This window comes from Cetorhinus maximus, chromosome X (genome assembly GCF_964194155.1).
Source record: "Cetorhinus maximus chromosome X, sCetMax3.hap1.1, whole genome shotgun sequence".
Taxonomy (NCBI): domain Eukaryota; kingdom Metazoa; phylum Chordata; class Chondrichthyes; order Lamniformes; family Cetorhinidae; genus Cetorhinus; species Cetorhinus maximus.
This window is the reverse complement of record NC_135917.1, coordinates 15755104-15775964: the sequence shown is the minus strand read 5'-3', so window position 1 is coordinate 15775964 and position 20861 is coordinate 15755104. Positions and strand designations below refer to the sequence as shown.

The 20861-nt window shown below is 39.6% G+C and overlaps 1 protein-coding gene across 1 annotated transcript in view; it reads left to right on the top strand.

The window, feature by feature from the left end:
* Nucleotides 1–341: 341 nt before the first annotated feature.
* Nucleotides 342–20861, top strand: part of LOC144672611 (uncharacterized) — an 89945-nt gene continuing 69425 nt past the window's right edge. Inside the window, exons 1-8 of the mRNA XM_078534430.1 lie at nucleotides 342–609; nucleotides 3878–4090; nucleotides 5643–5659; nucleotides 7569–7601; nucleotides 7987–8019; nucleotides 8120–8173; nucleotides 8449–8550; nucleotides 16018–16095. Coding sequence (XP_078390556.1) covers nucleotides 516–609; nucleotides 3878–4090; nucleotides 5643–5659; nucleotides 7569–7601; nucleotides 7987–8019; nucleotides 8120–8173; nucleotides 8449–8550; nucleotides 16018–16095 — 624 coding nt within the window. The 5' untranslated portion in view covers nucleotides 342–515. The remainder of the gene's footprint in view (nucleotides 610–3877; nucleotides 4091–5642; nucleotides 5660–7568; nucleotides 7602–7986; nucleotides 8020–8119; nucleotides 8174–8448; nucleotides 8551–16017; nucleotides 16096–20861) is intronic.

Genomic DNA, 20861 nt, shown 5'->3' with positions numbered 1-20861 from the left:
TGTGGCAAAACTCTATTTATGCTTGCTAAGTTCAAAATGAACACTTTAACACTGTGTTATAACTGACTTCCAAAGCCTGTTTCTTAATTAAGAGAATTTTTTTTAACAGTAAGGGTCTTTTAAACACAATGATAACGTTCACTCAATTTTATTTTCAGAAAGTTCGTTTTTTAAAAAAAAGTACAGTATTTTGGGGCTTCAGGCTGGGCTGGAAGGAGGGGCTTCCGTGAATGGGGAGAGCAAGCAAAGGATTGGAGTGGGTCGGATTACAACTCGGCTGGGGGTCAAAGGGGTGGATCGGATTCACAAACAGTGGGGATATACGCAGTCATTGAAGGGAGAACGGACTTAAAACTGCGGTACCCGGCCCAGAGCAGAGAGCACTGAGTTTCTGCTGGGGCCCGGTACTGGATACCTTTTTTACCCGTTCCAAGGTTGACTTTATGACGGCGCGGTAATTGTGGGACTCTTCTCTCCTCATCCACATAACGACTCTGCATGTCTAATATTTAGATATGCTCAGGTTTGTGGACTCCCGAACGTTAGTGCTGCTTGCAGCAACGCAAGCCATTCTATTAGCTGTTGTCAAATGCCAAAACGCAGATATTCGTAAGTATACTTTTTTCATTCTTCAAAAAAAAATTGCATAATTTTGCTTGCAAAAAGCGAATACGTGTAAAGTAAAAGTTTGTGATCAGTTTACTAGAAGGGTCTTCAATTGTAAATTCAGAAATGAAAAGTTTGGGGGAAGGGAACAGAGAATTGCTTAGTTCTGAAATATTTTATGATTCTTTTTATTTATTTTGTATTAAAAACGTTTGTGGGACTGTTTAAAGGTAACTGGGGGAACGCATATGGAAGTGGGTTATGTATCTCTTTGTTGTATCGTGTCAGCATGAAACCTTCTTAAAGTTTGAAGCGAGATTTTTCTGAACTGTTGGGATTGTGATGGTGGGGGTGAGAGAGAGGGGATTCCGGGATTAAGGAGCAGGATTTGCCCACTCCAAAGTATGAGCAGGTCCTGGGGAGAATGGTGTGTTTGAATGAGTAATCCACAACTAAACTGGAAAGCTTTAATCCGGCAGAACCGAAGTTCAGAATTTCTCCAGCCCATCGAAATTCCTTATTTAAAAAAAAAATCTTCAACGTCCAATTCCTGACATTTGAGGTTAGGAACCAGGAGAAAACTTTGCAGCCTGTTTAGAAGGATACATTAACTTGGATCTTTGTTAAAGTCATCAAACCATATTAAGTGTGGAGTATGCAAGGAGGGCAGTGGAGCTGGGAAAGTGATGCTTTTATGAGAAATTGCTCCAAAAAAACTTGGAGTCTAGAACCGCTCCTGTGTCAAGTCTTGGCAGCCAAACCCATAAAACAGGCACTGGAGGAGAGCAAGAGGAAAGGTTGAAAAAAAACCACACAAATTTTACGGTGGGATGGCGTGAGGAGAGGTAGAAATTGCAAGAGATTGATAGGTGGCCAGGCTGGAGGGGGTGGGGGGAGGGGGTCGGTGAAGCGCCTCCTCCAGAGGGGCCCAGCCTAGGGATCAAACAGCCCTGCCCAGCACCCTGACAGCCTGCTATTCACGGTGCACAAGGAATAAGAAAAAGACTGGGACAGAGACTTGGACTATATAACTTTAGCATATTCAGAGAATACTGTCCACAGATCCTAAAATCCTTTTCGTTTAACTCAACTTTATTTTCCTATATTTTAACCACAATAAGCTATGCTTACCAATTGCAGTTAATGTGAATTTTACCAATTAAAATGCGTTTAAAAGCCTAATTGATGCATCTGGTAACCTAATTCGAGCATCTGCCTCGGTATTTAAACTAATCCGACGTTTATTATGAAACTTGAAATGTGCTCGTCTAAACTCAGCGACAACAGAAAGAAACAATAAAAGGTAGAACGATGTAACAAGAAAGGATAGCTTTCTGTGTCACTTGACACCGCCTCGGCTCTCTCTCTCTAGCCTTCTGTCTGTCTTCGCCCTTCAAGAGAAGCTTGTCACAATTTCTTCTACCATTTTACAACCAGTCAACACCCATGAGGCTGCAGACACCAATTCCACCCCCTTCCCCCACCCCCCTTCTGAAAGTTTGAAACACCTGGCCAGTGGTGAGCCGGGTGCAGTGTGTCTGATCCTTGATTGTAAGATTATAGACTTCAGTTTGTGGGCAGAAATAAAACTACATTAAAAGAGAGAGAAAAAAACTTGTTTGTAAATTCGAGCCTCAAAATATTATCAAATTTGGAGTTCAGATGGCTCTGGAAAGACATGAAATGCACGTTCCTCTTTTAAAAGTTGTTTGTTTGTATTATATTGTGGTTAAAAAGCGCCAGTTACACATCAGACCTTTTCCGCTCAGTCCAAAGATACAAAGGAACACTTCAGAGCGGCGCAGCTAGTAAACTGGCAGAGAAAGATTTCATGCTGTCTGAAATACTCCCCACCTTCTTAAAATAGTAAAAAAAAGTTCGAAGCTCCTGACCCCAGAGATTCTGACAGTGATCGTGTAATCTGGTCCCTTTAGCCAAGTTAGCACGAATACTCAGTAAAAAATCTCTCAACGGTAAAATATACTTCAAAATTGCTAGTTAGATATTTGAAATATTATAAATCAATAGTTGCAGATATATGTTAAATTAAAGTGCTATAATGGCTTCAGAACACTGTGTTAACTTTAGGTTGTTTAGTTCTGGAAGTTTGCAGTTGAGATACACAGTGGAATGCTAGCAGGGGCTGGATGTGAACAGGTTCTGAATGATGCTTTTGTGTCTTTGCTGTTTGCTTGGAGAGACTGTGTGTGTGTATTGATTGCAATCCCCTTACTATTTATTTAACCTGGTTCCGACAGTGGGCTGTGAATCAGCGGCTCTGTGTGTCAATTGAGAATGAGATCTATTCATTCGGTCTGAGGGTCTACCGGGCTCACACATGGGAGAGAACCTGATCCCAAACCAGCAACTGGGCACATTCCAGAGGCGAGACAGCCTCTTTAATACCTGTAATTGCAATTAATATCTGATATTGGCATGTCTTTAATATTAAAAAATACGGTTATGTAAAAAGTGCTAATTTTACAACGTTTTGCATATTCATAAATCCATATTTAATATTCCAATCTCCAATAGACTATTTCCCCAATTTTGATCACAATGGATACACAGCGCTGTCTACTGGATTTTTTATACCGAGCAACTAGTAGTCAGGTTTAGTAAATAAAACCTGGAATGAAATACAGTAGTTTCAGCAAAGGAATTGTAAAATCAATTTTTATGTCGCGATTTTATTGGGTTTTATTTTATATGCATATTTTGCGGAGTTACAAAGTGAGTAGAATGATACAATGGAGCCATCTGGTGGAAATTGTGTGCGCGCACTCCTATTATCTCTATCATACGCATAAAAATTGCTTTAAAAAGTTATTCCCCCTCAATGAAGTAGCTAATAAATTTATAGATTTAAAACCGGATATTCTATCCTTTGGTAATCTCTCGTAGCTGTTTTCATGTAGATTTCGCGAATTTAAAATATGCAAATTTGGAAATTTAATAAGGGTCTTACGTACAATTAAGATAATTGATAACTAACTACTTATGTTTAAATATATGTGCGCGATATTTATATATATAACGTGTAGGCAAACTGATATTTTCCTAACCATATTTATAAATTCCTATAGTACACGCAATATTATTCTATAGCCTGGAAAGTGTTAAACGCAAAATATATATATATATATTTACATTAAAACCCTTAAATCCAATAGATATGTACAGAAACTCGCGAATATTCTGTCGTGTGTATCATGACTAAAAGATTTCTTGCCCTCTCTTTTTCTCCTCTCCGCCCGCTCTTCACTTACAGAGGACCTGAAAGTGAACTGTATGCAAGATGGGCAGAGATACAGTGACAAAGATGTGTGGAAACCCGAGCCTTGTAGAATCTGTGTCTGTGACGCTGGGATTATTCTTTGCGACGAGATAATCTGCGAAGATCTTAAAGATTGCCCTAATCCTGAGATTCCTTTTGGAGAATGCTGCCCTGTCTGTCTGAACGACCGAGCTGCTCCCAGCGATCGTAATTTATTTATTTTTTCCCTATATAAATAAATTACTATAAAGTCCCCATTCATGGACACAACCACGAAGGTCTGCCCTGGGAAGGTTTGTCCATCAATGGCTGCTGTGTTTTCAAACAAAAAGGTGAAATCTGTATTTTTTCTTGTACTTTCTCTTTTGCTGTCGTTTTATTCATTGCTGCAGTAAATTCAAAGATATCCAGATCAGCCTGTTTTTGCAAGCTGGCCCTGATTATTTTAATAGAATTAGAAAGTTTGCAGTTCACTGGGATTTTTCCTACTGTGTACACCAGATGTAAGTACCCAATAGTGAAATAAAATGCAAATCACAGAGGGGGCCAGGCTCCAGCTGAGTGTCACACACATAGCGATTCTTGTTTTCATGTCTGAAAGCTGACTTAATCAAGTTTCAAGTAGTCTCTACATTTGAGTCAATTTAAAAATAAAAAAGAGAATGTCTTAGTTCCACAAATTTACATCTCAAATGCTTCCATCTCCAAAACTACCAATTGTTAAATATTTGACTTTAGCAGAAGGACTGTGCATTCCCTCACTGTTCTTGTTTCATTTGACATGTGATTTGAATGCAATCCTGTGATTGATAACATTTATAAAAAATCTCCTGAGATTTCCCAATTCTCGTGGGAACAGATTGAGCTGTAAATACATTAACATCTGTACCTCGATGTCACTTGTAAATTATTTGCCAAATTCCACACAGTCAAACTTGTCCATAAATTTCTCCTAATTGGGTGTCTAGACAGAAATTGAGGATATGTTTTTCCTTCTTTTGTACCAATGTGTGCAAATCAGAAAGCCTTGAGTCATTGAATTTATTGTTGTGAATTCGGCTCCTGATACTGCAGAGTTTGCCACAGGTGGGCTGCATATTTTTGGTCCCCTGATAAAATAAGGAAGAAAAATCTTTGAATATTTCTTACTGCTATTGCTAATAAATAAAAAAGGCAAAAGAGGAGTATGAGATCTTTTTAAATCGGATTATGCCTTTTTAAAATAAGTATTTGCTGCAAATGTTTAAGGTTACATATTTGATTATGCTTATTATCTAGTGAAGCCTTAATGCCAACTGAGCAATTTTGTTTTGCCAAAATATATGCTGACTTAAGAAGCTCTTTTTATTTTTTTAAAAAATCTTTGCTGGAGGATTAATCTTTATCTGATAATTTGCTTTTTAACAGGTCATTTTGCTAGCAGTTTCTTTTTGGAATTCTGATATGTGCTTGCTGGTTTTATTGCACTAAATCAAGAGTACTCGACAGACAATTCCCTGATGATTACAGAATTAGTTATTTGTATCTGCATTGCAGCCATAGTTCAGTGCCAGTCAAATGCAGGTACACATGTGCTTGGCATTGTCCCACACCAGTGTTGTAAACCAAGGCTGGGTTTTTAATCATGTACCACCATCCCAACTAGGGCAGTCTCTATTAAAGGTCTATCTGTGAACGGTCTATCATATAAATGTGGATATAGCTTTCATGAAAGACTCTGTATAAGCATCATTTTTTTTTTCCTTCCTATCACACACAGGGCAGAGAGGTCCTAAGGTAAGATCTCACTATCAATGACTTGCATGCTTCAATTGACCTCAACATAAAATGTCCAAGCTGGAATGTTGTGTAGAGTTAAGGAGAGTAGAAGCTCATTAGTGGGAACAGCACAGCTCCACCGTACAGAATACCCCCTTTATCTGGGTCAGGTGCTTTGAAATATATAAAGGGAACGATTGAGTGCAAATGATTTTATGAAGAGAGGTCCTATTACCCACACCACACCATGATCCTTTAGAGGTGAATTGATTTCCATATCTTGTCCCTTATGAAGTTCATTATAACCCAGATTTATGGAGATTAATTTTTATTGCCGGTGATCAGACTCAATGTACATTTACCATAGAATTTGCTATTTGCTGAAAAGAGTGAGGAGTACATTTATTGCACACAGCTGGAAGAAAATCATTTAATTAGAATAAATGAAATGTTAAGGCTACTGACCAACCATTTGCCTGAGGCATTTCTCAGTGCAAAAGACAGATTGTAACATTATCCACAGTCAACACACCTGGAGCAGAAGTATAGAGGAACCCCAGGATTTACCACGTTAAAATTACATTCTTTAAGTGTTGTTATTTTGAAACACTTTTTTTGTAATAATAATAATAAAGTTTTGGGTTGTGCACAATTCAATTCCAACAAAAATGTCTTGAACTTACCTGAGTTATAGATCTGAGTACAATCCCTGAAAATGCCTCAAGCACAGTCCCTGAGACTGACCTGAGTACAATTATTGACCTTGGCCTGAGCACAATCACTGACACAGGCTTGAATACAATCATTGCTCCTGCCCTGAGTGAAGGCACTAACCTTTATCTGACTACAATCATTGGCCCTGCCCTGACAACAGTCATTGGTCCTGCCATGACGACAGTCACTGACCCTGCCCTGATGACAGTCATTCACCCCACCCTGATGACAGTCACTGTCCTTTCTCTGATGATAGTCACTGAGCTGTGACTACAGTCACTGACCCTGCCCTGATGCCAGTCAGTGACATGTGACTACAGTTACTGACCTCCCTGTGACTAGTCATTCACCCTGCCCTGACGGCAGTCACTGACATGTGACTACAGTCACTAACCCTGGACTGAAGACAATCAATGACCTTTGATAAAAGTCAGTGACCTTTTTGTGACTACATTCAATAACCCACCTTGATGGCCTGATGCCTGTCACTAACCTTTCTCTGACTAAAGTCATTCACCCTGCCATGACAAGTCACTGACCTTAATCTGACGACAATCAGTGATCTTTCTCTGACTACAGTCATTCACCCTGCCCTGATGACAATCACTGACCTCATCCCGTCTACATCCACTGACCCCATCCCATCTACAGTCATTGACCCCGCCCTGACTACAGTCACAAGACAGCACCTTGAATACAATTGCAGGCACTGCCTTGAGTCCAGCTACTAACATCACCCCAAATACAGTTAGACACTGCACTGAATACAGTCATGGACATTATTTTGGGTGCAGCTACTGCCCCTACCCCAAGTGTAATCACCTATGCTGCTCTGAGTACCAATCACTGCTCGTAACCTGGGTACAGTCACAAATATTTCTTAAGTGTTGTTGTCTGCATTTTTTAAAAGGAAGATACAATGCCAATTCCAATAACTCCCTGAAGAAGGAAACAATAACCCTCCTGTCATCCTGCCCCTGAAATGTTTGTCATTGCTATCTCAATGTGCACAGTTATTGGCAAGAGACTATATGTTCCTAGAAATACATTTAAATAAGCAATTGCACCAATATATAAATTTTTACAGTGTGCTTAAATACGCACATGCATTCTGTTTATTATGCAAAAAGAAAATAAGATCTAAGCTGTTTCACACTGTTTCCACTCAGCAGTTTAAGTATTAATGCCCTTTTCTTCTTTCAAATAAATTTAGGGACAAAAAGGTGAACCAGGGGACATTAGAGATGTAAGTTACACTCATGCTTTTAAATATCATTGAAAATTGTGTTAACTTTTCTGCTTAACTCTGGGGTCCACCCTGTCACCTCACCATCTGTTGTATTGACTCAAGGTGAAAGTAACAGGAATATTAGGGCTTTGGCTTAAGTATTTGCATCAGCGTTTATCCGATCAGTAAACTGACCAAAGTGGTATACATAAAGATGCTGAAGACTTGGCCCAAAGCCTTTGAATAATTTTCATTTTGATATTAATCATTCATGTAGAATTTAAATATTTTAAAGTTTGATTTTCTTAAAGGCTTTATTTACTGCTGAAATACTGCTCCATCAGGATTGGTAGGATTCCAAGTCTGGAATCTCTATGTTTACTTACTTCTTTTTTTATCTTAGGTTGTAGGACCAAGAGGACCTCCAGGCCCACAGGTGAGTGCTTGAAAGGTTCCTTCTTCCAAACATTATGATGATGGTTGGCATTTTAGAAAGCATTTTGAATGTCAATATTTCTGCTTTGCTTTGCTATTAGGGACCATCTGGAGAGCAGGGCACAAGGGGACCACGTGGAGAGAAGGGTGAAGCAGTAAGTGATCTTAGCACATTTCTTTTTACTGGTTCCATACAATGTAGTAACTTCGGTAAAATAGCAAGACATGTTACAGGATCCCAGACTGGACTGTAGCAGAATCAGAAAAATGTGTCTCTAGAACTGCAGGCACTGAGAGCTGAACTTTAGTGCTTTGTATGTGCAAAAGTAGCATTTCTCCAGTTCCTGGTAAATCCTGATGAGTTTGCTGTTCATTTCTGCATGATTTAAATTTTGTTTTCTAATTTGGAGGTGTTTTCATCTAATTTCAGGGCGTGCCTGGACCCCGTGGTAGAGATGGAGAACCTGGAACTCCTGGAAATCCTGGCCCACCCGGACCACCTGGATCATCTGGCATGTCTGACTTCGGCGGAGTAAGTACAACTGAACTAACAGGAGCTTAATTTGCTCTTTGATGCGCAACCCAGTCCCTCTGCTTCCCAAGTCTGAATTGTATCATCTTTGTGTTTGAGTTTCCATTCTCTCTGCCCCATCACTTTTTTTATTTCAATTAGAAAACAATGACTTTAATAAGATGAACGCTGTGCCAAGTCTGAGGATTTGTATATCTCTGCCAACCAGTGCAGCTTGCAACCTTCATTAAGAATTAAGCTGCCTCACTCACTGAAGTAACATACATACAAAGATACATACATATGAAAAAGTTCAGGCAAAGATTTATTAATTCCATCCTATCCTGACATGGTGTAACTTTTGCACATCATCACCCCTATGAGTAGATTATTTGACTGTGGGGCGAATCACAATTCAGCCCCATTCCCATATCCACACTGGATAATGATCAGGAAATGGAACCCTGACAGAACTTTTCCCCGTCCTTAACCCAGCGACAGTGAAGTCAATTGCAGCATGCTTATCACTAGCATCAGCTGAGCTAAACTAACTTAGCACAGCCGAGGGATGGAACCAGAGAACTTTCTGATCTTTATAGCTCAGTTTCACATTGGATAATCCATTTACCTATCAAAACAGCACGAGCCAATGTTGAGTTCTAAGCTCTATATCTGAATCTGATTCATTGGATGAGGTTTTGGAATCAGTCTGATAGGAACATAATCTTCTTTCATGCTGTCTGATCTCCTGATCTTTTTTTAATCACCTCATGGCCATTTTAAATTTCAAATTGAGATTGGCAGCCATTTCCTAACACATGAGATTCTGTTTTCATGCTATTTTTAATCCTAGAACCAAAAATGTCAAAGCTGCCCAAATTGGCGATAATTGCTTTTCAACTTAAAAAAACACACTGGTACAGAAATTAAACAATTCCCCAGAACTTCCACTCAGATTAATGCAAAGTATCAGGGAGTATTGACTCTGACTAGTTAATAGTAGAAGTTTACATGATTCATTGTTGTCAATATCAAGTGCAGAAGGGTGTCAGTATTATGAAAAAGTAGATTTACTACTTTGCTAAGTAATATACTAAGAAATATTATTTATAGAAATGTGAATTAGCTGAGCCTGTGACAGATCTATAAAGAGACAGCAGAGTTAGTTATATGTTGTGCACAAATTCTCTTTGTACATTAATCTCAAAGAACGAGTTGCTTAGATTTGACCATTGAAGCAGACAGTCTAAATGTGTGAAAGAAACAATCAGATCTGAAAAAAGGCAGACAGGTGTACTTGCATTTATATCAGATTTCTCAGACATATCTCAAAATATTTATACACAATGAATTACTTTATATGCAGTGACTGGTAGAATGTAGGCAGAGACATAAGTTATTTTGCACACACTCAAGATCTGACAAATTAATTTATGTAACAGTCAAACATGTGCATCCTGTTTCATGTGGGAACTCCAGGAAGCTTCTCATATCCTGGTGTTCCCACACGTGCAGGAAGTATCGTCAACTGGAGGAGCTTAAGCTCTGGGATTCAGAGCTTGAGCAGCAGCTGACATTACGGTGGTGCAACTGCATGGCTGAAAGCTACATGGATTGTATAGTTCTGGAGGTAGTTGTCAATATCAAGTGCAGAAGGGTGTCAGTATTATGAAAAAGTAGATTTACTACTTTGCTAAGTAATATACTAAGAAATATTATTTATAGAAATGTGAATTAGCTGAGCCTGTGACAGATCTATAAAGAGACTTAAGGGTATGTAAGCAGAAATGGAATGGGTGATCACAAATCAGTCAAGGAGGAACAAACAGGTAGTCCAGAGTTCCCTGAGTGCATCTCACTCTTTAACTGGTATTCAGTTGAGTACTGGTGAGAGTGTTGGCTTCTCTATGGAGTACAGCCAAAGCCAAATTCAAGGCACCACAAGTATCTCAGCTGTACAGGGTGGCAGGAGGAAGATTGGAAAAGCAATAGTGATAAGGGATTCTATAGTTAGGGGAACAGGCAGGTGTACTATCGACCGCAGACATGATTCCAGGATGCTTAATATAAAAGCAAAATACTGCAGATGCTGGAAATCTGAAATAAAAACAGATAATGCTTGAAAAACTCAGCAGGTCTGACAGCATCTGGGGCGAGAGAAACAGAATTAACGTTTCGAGTCCGTATGACTTTTCTTTAGAGCTGGTATGTTGCCTCCCTGGCATCAGGGTCAAGGATGTCACTGAGCGGCTGCAGAGCACTCTGAGATGGAAGGGTGAATAGCCAGAGGTCATGGTCCATATTGGTACCAACGGCATTGGTAGAAAGAGGGGTGAGGTCCTGCAGTCAGATTTTAGGGAGATAGGAAGGAGACGAGAAAGCAGGCCCTCAAGGATAGTAATCTTCAGGATACTTCTGGCACCATGTGCTGGTGAGTATAAAAATAGGAGGATAGAGTGGATGAATGGCTGGAGAGATGGTCTAGGATGCAAATAATATTAGTAAAAATATAAAAGGCTCTTTATCTGATTGCATAAATCATTCACAATAAGACAGGTGGACTAGCGGTATAAATAGTGGCATAAGTAAATGATTTAGATCTAATCGCCATCACAGAGAGATGATTACAAAGTGACCAATGTTGGGAAATAAATATTCCAGGGTACAGATTTCGAAAAGACAGACAGAATGAAAAAGGAGGAGTAGCCATGATGACATAAGGACAGGAGTGAGAAAGCATCTTGTCTCAGAAGATCAGGAAGTAGAATCAGTACGGGTGGAGATCAGGAATAATAAGGAACAGAAAATCCCATTGGGAGTAGTTTATAGGCCACCATACGGTTATTAAAGCTTTGGACAGAGAATTAAGCGACAAACAATTAGAGCTTGTTACAAAGGCAATGTAATGATTGTGGGGTCTTTAATCTTCATATAGGTTGAACCAATCAAATTAGCCAATGTGGTCTGGAAAATGACTTTGTAGAATGTTTTAATGACAGTTTCCTGCAGCAATATGTTGTGGAATAACTCGGGGTAAAGCTATTTTAGATCTAGTGTTGTGCAATAAGGCAGGGTTAATTGTTAATCTCATATGATCTGCTGGGAAAAATTGATCATTATACAGTTGAATTCCATGTTAAGTTTGAAAGTGGCATACTCGAGTCCAAATAAGAATCCTAAATTTAATCTTAAAGCCAATTATATCAATATGAGGGGAAAACTAGCTAAGGTTGATTGGGTAAATAGACTAACAGGTATGGTGGTAAATAAACAGTGGGAAACATTTTTTAAAAATTCAAATGTTCAACAAAATACATTCCATTGCAAAACAAAAACTCAGCAAGAAAGATCCATCTGAGGCTCACTAAGGAAGTTAAGATAGTATTAGACTAAAAGAAGAGGCTTATAATTGTTGCAAAGAATAGTAATAAGACTGAGGTTTGGGAGTGCTTTAGAAACCAGCAAAGGGCCAGCAAAAAGTTGATAACCAGGAATATAAAAACAGTTTGTAAGAACTTTTGTGAATATATAAAAAGGAAGAGAATAGTTAAAGTAAGTGTTGGTCCCTTAGAAGCAGAGACAGTAGATATTATCATGGGGAATTGTTACAATTGTACAAGGCTTTGTTAAGACCACACCTGGAGCACTATGCACAGTTTTGGGCCGGGATTTTCTGGCCACGTTGTGGGTGGGACCCGCCGTGGGTAAGGCAGCGCCCCAGCCAGAAGTCCATTGATTTGCGGTGGGACCAGAAGATCACAGCGGCGGGTGGGTGCAAAAAATCCCACCCTAGGTCTCCATATTTATCGAAGGATATACTTGCATTGGAGGTAGTACAACGAAGATTCACTAGATTTGTCCCTCGGATGAGTGGGTTGTCTTAGAGGCTGAATAAATTGGGCCTATACCGTCTAGAATTTAGAGGAATGAGAGGTGATCTCATTGAAACATACAAGGTTCTGAAGGGGTTTGACAGGGTAGATTGTTTCCCCTGACTGGGGAATCTAGAACATGGTGGGCACAGTCTTAGGATAAGGGGCCGATCATTTAGGACTGAGATGAGGAGAAATTCCTTCACTCAAAGAGTTGTGAATCTTTGGAATTCTCAACCCCAGAGGGTTTGGTTGTGTGGGAAAGTGGAGTTGAGGCAAAAGACCAGCCATGATCGTATAGAATGGCGGAGCAGGCTCTATAGGCCGAATGGTCTATAACTGCTCCTAACTCTTCTGTTCTTAGTAGGGGGATGGCTTGAGTTTCCTGGGACATTGGGTCAGTTCTAGGGAAGGTGCAACCTATATAGGCCAGACATGTTGCACCTCAACAGTCCAAGATCACTGCCCTCTTGGGTGGTTTGCTCATGCTGTTGGGGAAGTTTAAACTAATTTGGCAGGGGGATGACAACCAGAATGCAGCATTAGAAAGGAAAAATGAGGTGCAGAAAGAATTGGGAGAGTCATAGAGCACTAGAGTAAAAAAAAGTAAGGGATTAGTTACGGTCAGACCAAGATGGAGTTCAATAAGGTCTAAATTATGTTTATAGTGCATATATGTAAATACACAAAACATGGTAAATTGGTCAGTGAGCTGAAAGCATAGACATCCACATGGAAATATGATATTGTGGCGATAACAGAGACCTGGATCAACGAAAGGAAAGACTGGGCACTAAATATTCCTGGAAGTAAGTTGTTCAGGAAAGGTATAGAAGGAAAGAATGGAGGAGGGGTGACAGTATTGCTAAAAGAAAGTATTTCAGTGCTGAAGAGAGGGTGGAAATTGTGGAGGGACTGGCCGTAATCTTCTGATCCTCCTTAGATACAGGGGTGGTGCCAAAGGATTGGAGAATTGCAAAAGTTATATCCTTGTTCAAAAAAGGGCGTAAGGATAAGCCCAGCAACTATTGGCTAGTCAGTTTAACCTCGGTTGTGGGAAAGCTTTTAGAAACAATATTCTGGGACAAAACTAACATTTACTTAGATATATTAGATATATGAATAGAGGTAACAGAGAGGGTTGATGATGGTAATGTGGTTGATGTAGTGCATATGGACTTCCAAAAGCCATTTGATAAAGTGTCACATAACAAGCTTGCCAACAAGGTTAAAGGCCATGGGATAAAAGGGACAGTGGCAACATGGTACAAAGTTGGCAGAGTGACAGGAGACTGAGAGTAGTGATGAATGATTGTTTCTCAGATTGGGGGAAAGTATAAAGAGGGGTTCCCCAGGGCTTAGTACTAGGACCACTAGCTAGTACTAGTACTAGCTTTTCCTGAGGTATATTAATGAGCTAGACTTGGGTGTACAGGGCACAATTTCAAAATTTGCAGGTAACACAAAATGTGTAAATATTGTGAACTGTGAGGAGGCTGCTGTTCAAAAGGACATAGACATGTTGGTGGAATGAGCAGGCAAGTGGCAGATTAAATTTAATACAGAGAAGGGTGAAGTGGTTCATTTTGGTAGGAAGAATGTGCAAAGACAATATAAAATAAAGGATACAATTCTGAAGGGGGTGCAGGAGCAGAGAGACCTGGGTGTAAATGTACATAAATTACTGAAGGTGGCAGGACCAGTTGAGAAATTAAAAAGTGATTAAAAAGACATATGGGATCTTGGGCTTTATAAACAGGAGTATAGAGTACAAAAGCAAGGAAGTTCTGATGAACCTTTATAAAAACACTGGTTCGACCTTAACTGGACTACTGTGTCCAATTCTGGGCACCATTCTTCAGGAAGAATGTGAAGGCTTTAGAGAGCTTGTAGAAAAGATTTACGCGAGTGGTCCCTTAGGGAAAAGAGTCATAGAGTAATTTACAGTACGGAAGGAGGCCATCCTCAAGCCAATGCCACCTGTCTATGAAGAAAACCAGCCAGCCCCATTCCCCTGTTATAGAGTCATAGATTCATTTACAGTCGATCTTTCTATTTATGCTCTAAGCAGAAATTGCTAATACACAAGACACTATTACAATTACTAAACCATGAAAATTGCAGTGATGGCCCAATGAAAATCTGTAAATAACACACTCTGGAGTACCTATTACTCTGTATGTAACACCCTCCAGCTATCTATAACACTATACATAACACATTCTGGGATCTAACATTGTATGTAACACTTCTGTCTATTTATTACTCTGTGTGCAATGCGCTCTGGACTAACTGGTGTATTTTAGTAACATCAGAAAATTGTTTGGGAGCATGTTTGTGTAAAACAAAAGTTAGATGAAGTTCACAAACTGTACTAAGACCCACCCAAGCAGTTACAGTCTTGCAATTTTTCTTCTTTATTATTATTGCCAGCTGTTAAATTAGTTCACATGTTGAAATAAGAGGAAGAGAAATATTTGATGACTGCAACAATAATATATATTTGCATTAGTTACAATAGTACAATAGTTAGTTACATGGTCCAGCTTGAGGTATATCATTTCCAGCTTGGGTCAGAGCTAAGGAGGTATAAAATGTAGTATCCTAAATCTAAAAGTAGTCAAGGCAGACTGAATAGTGACAAGACTTCAATAGCAATACAAAACTTCTTGTAATTCTGATTTATAATTTAATGGAACAAATGCACTGAACTTCAATGGCAGCAAATCACCAACTGCTGTTATTTGATTCTACATCAGTGGGAGTAATACCTGCATCTATACCCAGAACACTTAAATAGAAGCCATAGTTATGTTGTAAAGAAAGGTACACTTTGGTTGGGAGGAGATTTGATAGGCATGTTCAAAATTATATGGGGACTAGACAAGTAGATAGAGAGAGACCATTCCTATTGGTGGAAGGATCAAGAACCAGAGGACACCAATTTAAGGTGATTGGCAAAAGACCCAACAGTGACACGAGAAAAAAACTTTTTTATGCAGCAAGTGATCGGGAACTGGTTTGCACTGCCTGAGCATACAGTGGAGACAGGTTCAATTGTGGCTTTGAAAAGAGAATATTTGCAGGGCTACAGGGAAAAGGCAGGGGAGTGAGATTAGCTGAGATGCTCTTGCACGGATATGATGGACCAAATGGTTTCCTTCTGTCCTATAACCATTCTATGATGCAATGGCACTCAAATAAATGAAATAAAACATCCCTCTGTTCTGCCCAAAAGTATGCCTCAGCCTCAGTTTCATATTTTCCCCTTCCAGTGGTTAGATTGTCAATTTTTGCCAATTAATGGACTGATTTGTAATGTAGGACAACGTGCGCCAATACCAGAATTGGGACTGCACAAACACATTTCATGTCAGGCCCAGCAGAGGGAGGAGACTTTTGTTCTAACTGTCTCAATTTGAAGCCATCCCCCACAATGCTAACCAACAAGGTTATTCAGAGCATAATAAACCCCAAACAAATGACTTGAGACTTTGTGGTATGATGCATGTGGATGTAAGATTTCATTCTTGCTGGTATTTCTGGAACAGATGATACATATTTTGACAGTGAAACACAGTTACCCAGTTAATTTAATCTTTTTTTACTTCAACAGAACTTCGCTTCTCAAATGGCACAAGGGTTTGACGAGAAAGCAGGAGGTGCTCAGATGGGTGTCATGCAAGGACCAATGGTAAGATTTTATTTTCCAGCAATATTCTGAGCATGGCAAAATTTTACACCCCTGACATCTTTGGTATTGTAACGAGATGAACAGGCTTTAATTAAACATTAAAGAATGGCATGTATTTAATATTACTTATCTATACCCAACTATACTTGTTTAAGGATATGATGTGTGCAGTGTTAAATTAATACACATACATAGCTATCTGTATGTATCCTTCCATTCCTATGCCTCATATGTACCCCATCATACAGAGTCCCCATATATACCATTATTGACATTGGTGCTCCTTCATACATAGTCCTCATATCTATCCCTCCATGCATAGCTTTTGACACTATCTCTATACACATCCCAGTCCATGTTCACCCATCTATAACGTCCTCAACCTACATAGTCATACATTCATACCCATCAATTATTTTCTCTGTGCCCTCCCTACTCTGGAGGTTTGTGTCCATTCTTTCCAGTCACTGTTGAGTGGATTGAATCAGCGCTTCAGTTACACCCGCCCAATCCATTACATTATCCAGTCATATTTTATTGCCTTCAACTTTCCCAGCCAGTAACAACCTAACACCTTTCCTTGTGACACTCATCATAGGTAGCCTTATCACTTAACTCTTCCAGTGCTAATTGAAAAACCCCTTTATTGGTCCTTCTTCTCTAACTAGTACAATCTCTGTATGTACCCCAGAGCTCAAACATCTTTAGTCAAATTTTATCACCAAACAAGCTCCAATTTTCAATTCTGTGCAATGCTTTTAGTCACATATAACGTAAGGGGTTGGTGTTTCCTCTGGGTTGTGCTATTTTCCTCAGGCCAAACCAACACAGCAGATAGAGGAATTTCAAGCGCAAATTACATTCAACGCGACTAGAGATTCCTCAACCTTTTATGCTAGTTTAAAAAACATTCTGCAAAAAGCTGGACCTGCTGCAAAACTAGGGTTACACCAGTATGCCTCTGGAATCATGGGATAGGGTTACCGTGATGTCCCAGTGGGATCATGGGATAGGGTTACACCAATATGCCTCCGGAATCATGGGATAGACTTACCGTGATATCCCAGTGGGATCATGGGATAGGGTTACACCAATATGCCACTGGGATCATGGGATAGGGTTACTGTGCTGTCCCACTGGGATCATGGGATAGGGTTACAGCAATGTCCCACTGGAATCATGGGATAGGGTTACAGCAATATCCCACTGGGATCATGGGTTAGGGTTACAGCATTGTCCCAGTGGGATCATGGGAAAGAGTTGCAGCAATGTCCCATTGAGATCATGGGATAGGGTTACAGCAATATCCCACTGGGATCATGGGATAGGGTTACAGCAATGTCCCACTGGGATTATGGAATAGGGGTACAGCAATATCCCACTGGGATCATAGGATAGCAATATCCCACTGAGATCATGGGATAGCAATATCCCACTGGGATCATAGGATAGCAATATCCCACTGAGATCATGGGATAGTAATATCCCACTGGGATCATAGGATAGGTTTACAGCAATATCCCACTGAGATCATGGGATAGCAATATCCCACTGGGATCATAGGATAGGATTACAGCAATATCCCACTGAGATCATGGGATAGCAATATCCCACTGAGATCATGGGATAGCAATATCCCACTGGGATCATAGGATAGGATTACAGCAAAGTCTCACTGATAGCACATGATTAATGAATTTACCCTATATTCTTTGAAAAACTCTTCTTCCTAAATAATTTCTGCAGATTCCTTTACTGCTTCGGATGCCAATCTTTATTCTAAACCTTGCTTCTTTTTCATTCTTCCTGGTATGCTGTTACTTTCAGAAGATGGCTCATGAGTTTGATAGTTTTTGACCCGATTCTCTGGCCTCACGATTTGTCTGGTGGATACTTGACAAAGTCCCGGGAATGAATTCCTTTTTACAGCATTGAGTCATTTCCTGCAGACCACTTGATTCCAATAATTTTCTGACTACCAAGGTTAGACTGACTGGCCTGTAATTATTCAATTAATCCCTCGCTCCCTTTTTAAACAAAGGTGCAACATTAGCAGACCTCCAATCCTCCAGCACCTCACCTGTATCCAATGAGGATTGGAAAATGATAATCAGACCCTCCGCAATTTCCTCCCTGCCTTCTTTTAACAGCCTGGGATACATTTCATCCAGCCCTGTTGATTTTTCCACTTTCAAGCCCATCCCATTAATACTTCCTCTTTCCCTATGTTTATCACATCCAATACTTCACACTCCTCTTCCTTAACTGCAATGTCTGCATTATCTCCCTTTTTTGTGAAGACAGTCACAGAGTATTCATTTAGAACCATACCCACATCTTCCTCCTCTACACATCACCAGTGTTCTCATGGATTTTCAACATTTTCTCTACTAATTCCAACTCTACATAACTGTTCAATTACCACATCTCCATAATCTGTCATCAGTGCGTACAAGTGAATTATATTCCTGTTGAATAATTTAACTTCAGGTTCACTAAAAATTTCCTGTCAGGTAAACTGGGATATTTTTTCAACTTTTGGCTAAAGGTGTTCAGGATCTCACCCCATCACACACCAACATTGTGTTTTTCCCTTTACAGAGAAGTTTAGCTGGTACCCTCCATTTCTGTTTCTCTTACTGACATTCTTCCATTACTAAAATAAGTCTCTTTATTGTTTCCATCTCTTATCTAATATTCCATGTTACCCTTCCAGTCAAGTTTCTTGTATCCTATGCTCAAATTTATAAGCATTCTCACAGGAGTTCAGAGACATTAATCTCTTAAACATGATGTGGATCATCCAAATCGCTCAACAGAATACCCATTGGGTGATTTGGTCTATCCATATCATATTCAAACCTTCTATGTCCCATGTTAGAAACTGCATCTTTGCAGTCCCCTATCCCATTATTGGGTTAGTCATTTGTGGTCTTGATATCGTGAGTGCTTTCATTTATAAAGGGCAAATATGCAGTGGGATTCCTTCAAATCCTTGGCTGATGATCAGCCACAAGCTAACTTGTAGCAAAGTTTTAATCTGTGTGACACATTTTGCCTTTCTGCTGCATTGGTCTTCGCACACTGAAAATTAGATGTCCCTCTTCACTAGCAACAATTGTTGAAGTATGCTGAACCAAGTAAAATAGCTAGAACCATAACTACCTATGCCCACTCCCCCTCTATATACATTTATCTGTAACAACCCATATGCAAACCCCCATTTATAACTACCTATACCTACATCTCCTATATACTGATTCATACTTATCTACACCAATACACATCTATGTATGACTACCAATACCCACATTCCTTTTCACACATACGTCCATCACTACTTTTACCCAGACACCCCTCCATACATTACCATCCATAGCTACCTGTACATATGTACAGCTTCATACAAATCCATTCATAACTATGTGTATCCACATCCTCGCAACACACATGCCCTCCCCCCACCTGCCTGTAGCTACATAACTCTCCATACACATGTCCATCTATAACTACCTGTAACCAAATTCCTCCATACAGGCCCATCCGTGTCTACATATGCTCATCCATTTCCATGTGGCTATCTATAGCCACTTATCTATCCATCAATGGCATCCCGCCAACATGTTTCTAATTCTACATGTCTATACTGAACAACTATGGCCCCACACCAATTCCAACACATCATGTCGAAGCTTTTCATCTTGCACTGATCGAGACTTCGAAGTGTCTCTTTTCTCAACAATACTCAAGTTCTTACTACCAAATGACTATTTCCAACACATCAATTCATGACTACCCATATATACCCACCAATAAGCAGCTCACCTATATCTCTATGGGCCTACATGTCCATGCCTAGATATTCATGGGCAGATATTTATAATCCTTCCCCTGTGCATAATTATCCATATCCACATACAATATTACCATTATTTCCCACATATACTGGCAAGTCCATATATACCCACATTTACCTAAATTAATATATCAAGTTACATACCTATTCATAGAACCACATAGCATTCTATGTTCTCCATAAAGCATTACATTACAAGACATCCCTTTTCTAGGACCCCACAATAATCTTTCGGCACAAACACTCCTTTTATTGAAATAATCAGATAATTGATGACTTGCATCAACCCATTTTATCTTGGCAGTTTCCTTTCTGTCTAACATTTACTTCATGCTCCCAGGATCAATCCTTAATCTATTGTCACACTTCTTGTCGCGTGTACATTATCCTACAAGGAACAATTATCTATGTAACATTCAATAGGCAAACTGTTTTGAGTACACCCCTTGTATAGAATTTCCCCGAAAATATTTGACAAATAGAATCCCATATCCACTGCTTCCACAAGAGCCAGTGTTTCTGCAGCTAAAGTACTTTTAACAACCCTTTTTATTTTCTTAGCAAAAGGGCAACTTTTCTCATTTTCACCCACCAAAAATATTATGAAAACTGTACTTGGATATCCATCAGGAAGATTGGCATGAGAAGCATCACTAAAAATAACTAATTTCAAGTTCTTTGGGTCACCCAAGGGTGGAAACCTAAGTATGCATTTCTCATCCACGACTTAGGGTGCTTCATCATAGTACTTAGTTCTAATACATCAAAACTAGCATCCAGCCTTGTCTCAATGCATAACCAATTCAACTGATCAATCAAGCTTCACAACTGCTCTATTTCTTCTTTAGATGTGACATTACTTTTCTGTGATGACCTAGCACGATTAACTGGGATAGGAATAACACTCTCT